The sequence below is a fragment of the Otolemur garnettii genome, unplaced genomic scaffold (assembly GCF_000181295.1).
Source record: "Otolemur garnettii isolate 467f Iridium unplaced genomic scaffold, OtoGar3 scaffold00002, whole genome shotgun sequence".
Classification (NCBI taxonomy): domain Eukaryota; kingdom Metazoa; phylum Chordata; class Mammalia; order Primates; family Galagidae; genus Otolemur; species Otolemur garnettii.
Genome location: NW_003852397.1, coordinates 18512446 through 18524000, shown reverse-complemented (window position 1 = coordinate 18524000; position 11555 = coordinate 18512446). Strand labels below are relative to the sequence as shown.

Sequence of the window (11555 nt, the reverse complement as noted above, 5' to 3'; positions counted from 1 at the left end):
TTTTTTTTTTTTTTTTTTTTTTGAGACAGAGCCTCAAGCTATCCCCCTGGGTAGAGTGCCATGGCTTCACAGCTCACAGCAACCTCCAACTCCTGGGTTCAAGTGAGCCTCCTTTCTCAGCCTCCCGAGTAGCTGGGACTACCGGTGCCCGCCACAATGCCCGGCTATTTTTTGGTTGCAGCCATCATTGTTGTTTGGCGGGCCCGGGCTGGATTTGAACCTGCCACCTTAGGTGTATATGGCTGGCACCTTAGCCACTTGAGCCACAGGCGCCGAGCCAATTGGGTCATTGTTGTAAAACAATAAAATCCTTAGTCCTGATTTAAATATTTCTCTTTGTTAATCCTAAATATAGATCTTCTTGATACAATGATATATATTTTGACAAATTCTTATACATTTTTTCCCTCTCAGTTTGTCTCCCAGAAAGCTTTATCAGCCTGGAATAATGGTATATAAAAGGAGGGTGGATCTAGCTTCCAAAACGCTTTCTTAGGCATTACGTCTTAAAATGTCAAGTCTTTGACATTGAATTCTATACATCTGTTCTTACAGTGGTAACTCTATTTTTGAGTTAGGATCACTAATGTAAGAAATCTTCAAAGTATCATTTAACTTTAGTATCTGTAAAACTGAAGTCATAAGAAACTTGTTTTTGAAATCTACTAAAAATGTGTACTTACGTAAAACTTTCTGTTTAAGCAACTCACAGGGATAAAACTGAGAAAAAAGAAAAACCAGAAACAAAGACAGTGGCAAAAGGTAATTTTCCCCTTTATTTCTATAACTCTTCTTTTTACATTGAAGATTACATTTTGGGTAAAAGATAACTACATATTTGTAAGTATTCAGAATTCCATTACACAAAAAAATAATTTGGATAAGTATTCAGAATTCCATTACACACACAAACAAATTTGGATATACTTAAAATTTCATATCTAAAAGAATAATAAAATTGAATACTTAAAAAAATGAGAATCTCACAATGTGAGAGGGAATTGAAGGGCCTCTCTGTACTGCATATACGGGTGAAGTTTTGGTTTCCATGCCCTCTTGATGTTTTCCCTCTGGCTATGTTACAAGACATAACAAAAAGAATTTTGCACGGGGAGTTATGGTGGAACTGAAATAGGGACAGACCACTGCATCATTCAAGTGGGTTAAAAGCAGTATCATGAATCTTTCAAAGCAGAGAGATTCAGCTGAAGAGAGAGATTTGAAGTGTGTAGACTTGCCCTCCTTTGGCTGGTTTGAAAATTGTGGGATCCACATGTAAAACGTGAGAAGGAAATGAATTCTGCCTCCATGTTACGTGAACATGAAAGCCAATTCTTCCCCAGAGCCTCCAGTAAGGAGCACAACCCTGCCGACAGCCTACTTGTAGTCTTGTGGGTTCTGGAGAACCCAGTTGAGCCATACTGAGACTTCTGAATCATGAAAACTAAGAGATAATAAGGAGCCAAGTTCATGATTATTTGCTACCACAGCAAGAGAAAATTAACACAGTTTTGAACAGTATTATACTTTGAGTTTGATTTTAGAAGATTCAAATGCAAGGTTTGCTTTTATCAAAAAGAAAGGGCCATGCATCTTGATCAATAATTTAAGACTTTGAAAACCAAAAATATTGTAATGATTATACAAAAATGTAATCAGAATAGGCTGTAATATTATGTATTTGGGAGGAAACAAAGTTTCCTGTACTACCAATTTTTGGAAAACATGGATTTTAACCGATGGTTCAATCTTACCTCCCAAATTTAAATGTCTTCTTCAGCTTTCAATAGGTCTTATGTGGTCAATATAGTTTAAAAATCTTCATCTAATGTTTTCAAGAAACTATTCATTTAGGTAAAAATTAAAATCCACTTTTAAAATTCAGTTTATTTTTAAAATATAAAGCATTTAGATATTTGAGGCAGATATATTTTTAAACTAAAGTTTTCCTGAGATAACTAAGTATTATATTGAAGGTACATTGGATGAATTACAAATTGAGATTTTTGTTTCCTAGAAGGTAGCATGAATTTGGTCTTTAAATTAAACTTGATAAAAGCCATTTTATCATATGTAATTCTCTTCTATTTCATAAATGTGGATAAAATGAATTTCATATATATAATTTATTTTCATTATATATATGAAATCATATATCACATATCTAGAAATATAGCAGGGACTTTAGAAATAATTCAGATTAATTATCTGACTTGCAGAGGCAGCAAATAATTGGGCTGGTCCTATAAGGGGTATGTGATTAGATTAAGAAAAAAACACAGGTGAAATGGGTATAAATTTAGTAATTTTTACAAATTAATTAAGTATAGTTGTTCTAGTATCATTTATTCCCTCTAAAACATTTTGTGGAATACTGCATTAGTTATTTTTTGCTGTGTACACCATTATCACAAACTTTGAGGCTTAAATCAACACATGTTTATTCTCTCCCATTTCTGTGGATCCAGAATCTGTGTTCATCTCGGTCCTATGCTTCCCAGTCTCAGGAGGCTGCATCTACACGTTAGCCAGGGCTGCAGTCTCATTCAAAGGTTCAACTGAGAAAGCATCATTTCCAAGTTGTTGGCAAGTTTCAGTTCTTCAAGGGTGTTTAAATGAAGACCTCAGTTCCTTGCTGTTTGTTGGCTGGAGGCCATTCTTAGTTTCTTGCCACGTGAGTCTCACTGACACAGTTTAGCCTCATCAAACTTAACGAGAGAGAAACGTTTAGTGAGACAGAAATCACAATCTTAGGCAGACTCATCAGCAAAGTCACATCCAAGTACCTTTGCCATATTGTATTGGTTAGCAGCAAATTCCAGCTCCAACCCATATACAAGGGAAGAGGATTACACAGTATGAATACCAGAGGCAGGAAATGTTAGAGGCCATCTTGAATCTCCCTGCCAAAATAGTTAGTATTTACATATTTATGTTCTGGGGAGATAGATTTAAGCTATACATATATGCCATATATACGTGCATAAACACATGTATATGTATGTATATATATGTTTGTTTAAAATATATCTATATACATATATGTATGTTTATGTTTGTATACATATATAATTTTCATTTTTTATTTTATATGTCCATATATTAAGAATAGGAAATTTATAAAAAGTGCTCTTCACATTATGGGTAATTTCTGGAGCAATAAAATAAGATAAAAAGGGCATAAAGTATTATGTGATGCTTGAACTAAAAATGAAGATAAAATACCTTTGAAAAGTATGACTAGTATTAAAATAGAATCTCCCCCTAAAGTCTTCTGATTTCTAGAGGAAATCAGCAAGTTTTCCCACTGTTGCAAGCACTGCTTGCTTAGGGGCAGAGATTGGTTGGACCAGTTCAGGACTTCTGCACTGCCCCCTGGACAAAATGGATATTTCAGTGTCTACCATGAACCCTGTGTAGAAGGCTATATCCACTGGGAAAACTGGCCTGTTTCTGTAGTTCATTAAAAATTGCAAAGACATGGAAGGAGAAGTGAAGGATGGAGAGAGAGATTGAAGGAGGTGAGCCAAGTTGGGCCAGGCTGTCTGTCATGAAACTAACAATCTTCCAGTGTCTGTGTGTTTGATGAAGTGCGTAGATTAATACCATCCTGATCACTTTTAGGAAGACATTTTAATGCTTTTACTTAGTTCCTGTGTATTTATATGTGCTCTTGTTTGTCTTAAAAGACATTTTGATATCACCTTCATAGGTTAATATTAGTAATATTAAGCAAATATTAGAAAATGGATTAGGCCTTCTGGTTCTACTGTATCTACTCCTGACTCATCTAACTGTACTATCTTTGACAAATGGCTTTTCGATCCTTAGATTCTTCGGATGTAAAGTGAGTATGATACACTAATTCTTGCTACACGTGTAACTCTGGGTAAGTTCTAGGAAAACTCCAAGAGCTCTACGAATACAACATATGCAGATTTAATATTAGAAATTACTATGCACTTCTTTTGCAGAGTTCAAAGTTGTTTTTTTTTTTTTTTTTTTTTTTTTGCTTACTGTTGCTTATCTCCACAGCTTCTTTAGAGGAAGAGGCAGCTACAGTGGTGATTTGTTTTTTAAGGCAGAGAATCTGAGGGAGGCACAGAGAAACTAAGCATTTTTCCATGCTTTAATAAATGAAAGATGAAATTTGTTATTTCCTAACTCTAAAGTGTAGAGTATGTTATTATGGTTATTGAGTAATGCCGTTGTCCTGCGTTGTGATAGACATTTGCATTCTGACACAGTCACTCATGGGTTGTGCTCATTCCAAAAATGGACCAAATATGCTGACATCATTCTTTTGATTAGACGATCTTGTTTTCCATTAGACAAAATCATGAATCAGTCTTCTTAAAGAAAACTGTGTGATTTGTATACAACATGGCAATACTTCTTGCTTTTCCAATCCTTAATGAACTCCTAAATATAAATGTCACACAAATTTATTTTGAGAAAAATCAGGAAAAGTATTTTGCACAAAATTTAAGAGTATCTACCCAATTTGATATAAATAAACAGTGGCATGTTGCTATAGTTTCATGATATTTTCTTTATCATAGCCACATCGTCGTTGAATTCTTATTCATTTTTTTCTAATAGGAGGCACAGTTATCTGCTTCAAGAATGAAGGTCACTGACAAATGTTAAAATTAAGTAGGGAAAGTTTTATTATTTTTGCACCTCCAATTAGTGTTTATAATGAGTCACAACTCACCACAGTCTTGCCTTTAGAAAAATCATCTTTGCCCATTTATAAATTATACTGACATTCGAAATAGGCCTGAATTTCACACATCTTTAATTCCATAGTATGAAAGTAAGGGTAAATCAGCTGCAATTTACGAGAAGTAGATAGGTGTCATTTAGGGGAAGCAAAACTAACAATTGGACACAACATAGTATAAACAAAAAATATAGCATGTGTAATACATTTTGACATGTTTATTTCTAAACACATCTTTACGTATACAATCTGCATATCACTTTATTGTACCAGGGTCTGGGTATAGGAAAACGGTTATTCACCTGTGAATCAAAATTGCTAATGCAAATGTATTTATTCTGTGTTTTCTCTGAAAAAAAGCTTTGTGCTAGGCTCTGTGGTGCTACAAAAATGAATTAAGAGAGTTCCTATCCTTCAGTTGCACTCAGTTTGGTAAGGAAGATAGATAAACAACCATTTGTAATGCAAGATATATTATAGGGAATAAGATGTGCACTTTATTAAAAGTTCAGGCAAATGGAAGTTCAGGGGAAGAAATGATTAATTCCAATGCAGAGCCATTTTGTCTGTGAGTTGAACAGGAAGAAATTTATAAATGAGGAGAACATGGGAAATATAGAGAATGCAGCGTGACCAGGTTTGACACTGGAAAATACATGAGCTATTCAAGAGGACAGAGATAGTCCAGAGGAGGAAGAGGCTTTTGGAAAGAGGCTGTGAGTGAAGGGATAGGATGAGGCCAGGTGTTGCAGGGGTTTAAGTGCTACACTAAATTTCTTCAGGTGTTATATTAACATGCTGGTCTTTAGGACTCACAGCACGTTCTTTAGCTGCAAGCCCAGGCCAAGACGGGCTCTCTGAAAGGGATTTTTGGGTGAGTTGTATGATTTTGGAGTGCCATTGGCCATCCCAGTAGAACTTTCTTTCCAAACAGATACTCATAAGCATTTTAGTAGAGGGTCCTAGAATGATATCAATTTAAAATCATCCACAGATTGAGGATGGTTTCAGTTACAGAAATGTATGAGTTTGCTGCAGGAACGAGCAAAAACCGGCAAGGGAGATACAGAAATCGTTCCTGAGAAGTAGAAGAAAATCCCCTGAGTGTAGTCAACAGAAGCCACACAGACATCAGCAGTTTATGGAGCAACTGGGTGATATTTGTATGAGAATTCTGTGGTTCAATTACTTTGGATAGCGTGTAGAATAATGCCCATTCTGGATAATTCTCAGTACCCTGTAGCTCTGAGCAATTTCAAGGTAAAAAAAAAAAAAAAACAGTTTAACTTAGTGTTTCCAAATGTCTTTGGTCATAGAAATGATCCAACTCCTAACACAGTTATCCCTATAAAGTTTCTAAGAAGTGATGTTTTGTAGGTGTTGGTCAAGTCCATTGAATGGAGTAGCTAACCCAGATAATGTTGGTATAGCAAGCTAACCAGCGGCTGACATTGTCAGTTTCATTCTAGTCTCAGTGGGACCTCCGAATATTATCTTGGCTTAGTCTCAAAACTTTGCTTAGTAAACCAAAATCAAGAAAATTGATAATATTATTTTCATCAAACTCTTTACATGAGTCATAATAAAGGCTGCACACAGTCTAGTGTGTGGTCCCATACAATAAATAATCTCCCATATACAGCATATATTATGAACAATTTTCTATAAATCTGTGCTCTATTATTATTGCTTTTAAAAAATACTGAATAATACATAGACCGATTCATCTCATCCTCAAATATTCTTAATATCAAATTCAAAATATATGTATACAAATTATATGTATTCTAACTCATTTATAATCTTACATACTATGATTGATACCCCTTTCTAATTCCTATCATATATTGAAGGGCTTTAAAAACCATCAAAGAGGTCCAGGGTGGTGGCTCATGCTAGTACTACCACCTCTTTGGGAGAATGAGGAGCGAGGCTTGCTTGAGGACAGTATGTTTCAGCCTGGTAAACATACTGAAGCCTGAATCTCTAAAACATAACATATTTAGCCAGGCATGGTGGTGTGCACCTGTATGTATTCCTAGTACTTGGGAGGCTGAGGTGAAAGGATTGTCTGAGCCCAGGATTTTGAGACTCCAGAGAGTATGATTGCATCACTGCAGTCCAGTCTAGGTAGCAGAGGGAGACTTTGTCTAAAGAAAAAAATATATCAGAAGCATATTAAAATTATCTTTTGAAGTGAGATAAGCAGAAGCCAATAGACTAATGTGCATTCTTCCAACCTCTTTAAAGCCAAGTCATTAGAGATTGTGTATCTTTCAGTTATCCTTTAATAGACTTTATTATTTCTATTAGTCAATACCAAGGCTGATAATTTTACCTTCCTATTCCTAACAGTTATCTTAAAAAATGCATATATCGTGTTGCTATTTCAGTTTCTTGAATGACCCCAGATATTTTTCAGTTGTGGAACAAAATGATCCCTGGGTTCCTTGGTATAAACATCGTTTTTTTTACCAAACATGCCTGTCTATCTATCCCATGCATATTACAAATACCTTTTATGACATGTTAAGTTCCTGATTACCTCAAAAACAATATTTTCATGCACAGATTAAGAGTCAGAATTTGCAAATGAGCTATTTTGAGTAATTAAAAATCACACATCATAAACGATAAAAGCAAAGTAACAGTCTCAAGGATTTATGGCGTTTGCATAAGGAACACTATTTTTCTATAGTTCTTTCCCCATTTTTCTTAATGACAGTTACAGATGAAATATTCTATTGCTAACGAAACAAAAATAATCGAATGTTTCTTAACTCTGTACAGAAGAGAAGAAAGCGAAGTTTGAAGAAAAGACTGAAGAAAAGACGAAAAAGGAAGTAAAAGGAGGGAAGCCGGAGAAAGCGAAGCAAACAGCTGCAAAAGTAAAAGAAGGACAGAAACCCCCAACTAAAGCCAAGGAGAAGGAGGCCAGAGAGAGGGCAGCTGCGCCGAAGCGTGAGCAGCAAGGTAAACGCGCAGAGCAGCGGGCGGCCAGAGGTTCTGAGAGGATGGTGGGCAAGGACCAGATGCAGTGAAATTAAAATGGAACAGGACTGAAATCAGACTTCGAAATGGGGGTAGAAGATTCAAATAAGTAACCATACCTAAAAGGCAATACACTCCATTGGGAATTTATTTCTAAAAAGACAAAAATGTGTTTGCTTATCTAAAGATGGAGTCTGAAATACTTTTAAAGGGGGCTCGGAGTTAGCATCTGTAGGAGGAGTTGAGTTCTCGAGATACGACGTTTTTGTTGAGGTGGAATAAAGCTTTTATATGTGTCACACTCTTTGGAGAAAAGCCATCCAGGAATAATGACAGCAGCTCTTAAAGATTTTGTTAGGGAGTGAGGGTTCAACTCAGGCAAATAAATATCATGGAAACTATCCATACATTCCCAGTGCCTCTACAAGAACACAACGTTAAGAATGCACAGCCAATTTTATAACTGATTTCATTTAATAATAGAGAAAAGTTAGAGAAAAGAACTCTGAAGGTTTGTTGCCCGTTTCCATTGCTTAAATGTGTAACTTGAGAAAGCTCTGAATCGGATTTATTTTGGTGCTCTTAAAACAAGACAGATGTCAAATTTACATCCCCACGGTGAAGAAATAGAGAGCTTCGATGGAGGTGTAATACAATCCTGAAATTCTTTATGGAAGGGTGCTGTGTAAATACATGGAGGTGAAGTAGTAAGAGGGCAATGAAGGGCCTCAATGCGCCACATCGCTGGCCCTTGTTAAATTTTTTCTTCCCTAAATCCTTTTCTGACTTCAACTTGCTACACAGTCCTGAGACTCCCATATAGAATGGAGGGATCTACTCTGTAGGGACTCGTCCATAAATGATGTTTCTTGGAGGTGCAAAATAAATTTTTTCTTTACTCTGGTAGCACTTTTGAATCATTTTATCTGATGAATAAAATTAAGCAATACATTTTAGATTTTAGTTCAAAAAGTCTTCAAACTACTCTTGAGTATGCTTTTTAGACAGTGAAATTGAAAATAATTTTTCCTCATTATAAGGTATAAGACAAGACGTTTGAAATCCACTCATGTTTTATTCATTCTTTGTATTTTTTCCTCCTAAGTTAATATTTTTAAACTTTGACTCACAAATATTATTTGTAAACTTTTATTTGTAGGGCAAAAGACACATATTTAAAAAATATATTTTAAAAAAGAAAGGAAAGAAAAAGAAAAAGCATTTTGTCATTTTTTCCTTTATTAATTCACAAACATTTTAAATTAGGTAATTTAGATTCATTCAATGTAATATTTTAAAATATAGGTGAAATTAAAATTTTAGAGCTCTAAGACATTTCCCCAGTTTTTAAAACGATGGCATTGCCTCGAAAAATGTCAACTATTAATTACTAACTCTCAAAGTTATACCATTTATGACATAGTTTGAGTAGAAAAAAATAATGTAGTAGGTAGAGAAGATATTTTGAATGAAATATTTTGTGATAGAAAATAGGAAAATTGGCTTGGCGCCTGTGGCTCAGGTGGCTAAGGCGCCAGCCACATACACCTAAGGTGGCAGGTTCGAATCCAGCCCGGCCCGCCAAAACAACAATGATGGCTGCAACCAAAAAGTAGCCGGGTGTTGTCGTGGGCGCCTGTGGTCCCAGCTACTTGGGAGGCAGAGGCAGGAGACTAGCTTGAGCCCAGAGTTGGAGCTTGCTGTGAGCTGTGAAGCCATAGCACTCTACCCAGGGTGACAGCTTGAGGCTCTGTCTCAAAAAAAAAAAAAAAAAAAAAGAAAAGAAAAAAGAAAATAGGAAAATTAATCTTTGGATTCTCTGTTAAGTTTATTTAGACACTAAAATACTCTGACTATAGATTGCCTTTTCAAAAAGAAAATAATCTCATAAAACCAATGAAAACATATCATTGGTATTATAATTTTTACCCATAAATAACAGTACATAAAAATTTATGTCAGTCATCTATGAAAATGTCAAAATATGTATTGAGTAATAAGAAATATAAAGACTTTTTTGATGTTCATTTTAAGTATCTTTGAGTACGTACTTGAGGCCATATCTCATAGATAAAGACAGAACACTTTTAAATAATATTTATTTTCCAGGTCACAAATACTATATTTTATTTCTGTCGATAATCATGTTTAACAATGATAACATCATATTATCGTGTCTGTTTTCAGTATACTATTTTTATTTCTACATAAAGAGCTATTCCTCTATTAAAAGCTCATCCAAATATCATTGAGAAATAAAAACAATAACACAACTGTAATTTTATCGGCTAAATGAGTGCATTTGCTAAAGCCCATCTCCTATGACATATTAAGAACATCAATTATATCAATGTATCATTAAAATAGTAATCAAAATTTAACGAATTGTGGCTGGTAAGATACGTAAATAAGTTGTTGTGGTTTTTACTGAGCAAATATTTTTAAGTGTTTTGTTCATTAAAAAAAAACTAATTACATTATGGTTTTAACTAAACAAGATAAATGAAGTTTTTTTTTTTCTTTAAACTATTTGTGAGGTAGCTTTGATTTTGAGACTCCTGTTTTGATAACCTAATAAAATTATTGAGTTAGCTCTTTGGGCAAGAGAATATTTATTTATTTATTTTTTTGCTTAAGCTAATAAGTTTAGGGCATTCTTTTCACATAGATTTTTCAATACTACTTTTTAAAATAGATAGAGCTTGTAAGTCCTTCATTCACTTGAAAGCAGATTTTTACATGAAGCACACATATTGGTAATTAATTATACAGCATAGTGTAAAAATATTCAATAGGGTCACTCTCAGTATCCTATATAGAAACACTAGGCCTGTATTTCCCCACTTCAAGCCCTAAGAATAACAGGCGTATGTGTGTTCCTTCCCAACATAAATTTTCTCACACTCATTCATCACTTACGTAATACATGACAATGTAGTTTTTAGGGACCAATCTAAATCTGCTTAGAGTAAGAGGGGCTGGCGTAATAAGACATTTGCTCCTCAGTGTTCTGATGGTCTCTGACGTGTCTGCACGAAAGAAAAAAACCCAAATTTCCCAGCTGCTACATTCTTTGCTCTTTCTTTCTTTCTCTCCTTCCCCCATCACTATTTAAATATGTGTGGCAGGCGAAGAAGTTCTAGCTAATGAATCTACCACAAAGTGCCAGACCACATGTGCCCCTTCCTCATTATAGCTTTTTTGCTTGTTGGTTTGTTTTTAAGCCAAAAAATGCATTTTCTCTGGGCCGCCATTCCAAAGGGAAGGCTAATAAGGCAGCAGTTGAATGACACCCATCACTCTCCCGGGGGGTCCAGAAGGGGAGAGCGGACAACATGGGTTGCTCCTGGGAGGGTCTTTGTTTGGGTTAAAAATACCTAGAAGAAGTAGTGCCCAAATATGAAATTATTCTATATAAATGAACTCTTAGCCGTGAAAGTCAGGAGATAATCTCCTAATCTGTATTGATTTTTGTGATGAAAAGTTTCCTGCTATTAAAAGCTCATTCATGTATCATTTAGAATTAAAAACAAAACTGAAGTTGGGTTTTAAAAAACATTTCTATAAAATGCATCTTAAACTTCGGGAGGCTTGGTTTTGCTTTTTTTGTTAGACTGGTGAAGAAGACACAGTAGGTGTGAAGACATCCCCATACCCAGAATTCCTATTCATTAGTAAGGTCAATATAATGAGGACAGGTGAAATGGGAATCCTAACTTTAAGTATTTGAAGATTTCTATTTTAAAATACTTAAAAAACGTCCTTCTCATGCTTCTAATGATGTGTTGGTACCATTAGCATGCATGATTGCAGCATTATTTACATATAACAGAAACAT

At 35.0% G+C, this 11555-nt stretch overlaps 1 protein-coding gene across 1 annotated transcript in view; it reads left to right on the top strand.

Annotated features, from left to right (window-relative positions):
* TRDN (triadin) overlaps positions 1 to 7767 on the top strand; it is a 119168-nt gene extending 111401 nt beyond the window's left edge. The window contains exons 7-8 of the mRNA XM_023512740.1: positions 703 to 762; positions 7517 to 7767. Coding sequence (XP_023368508.1) covers positions 703 to 762; positions 7517 to 7767 — 311 coding nt within the window. The remainder of the gene's footprint in view (positions 1 to 702; positions 763 to 7516) is intronic.
* Positions 7768 to 11555: the final 3788 nt, after the last annotated feature.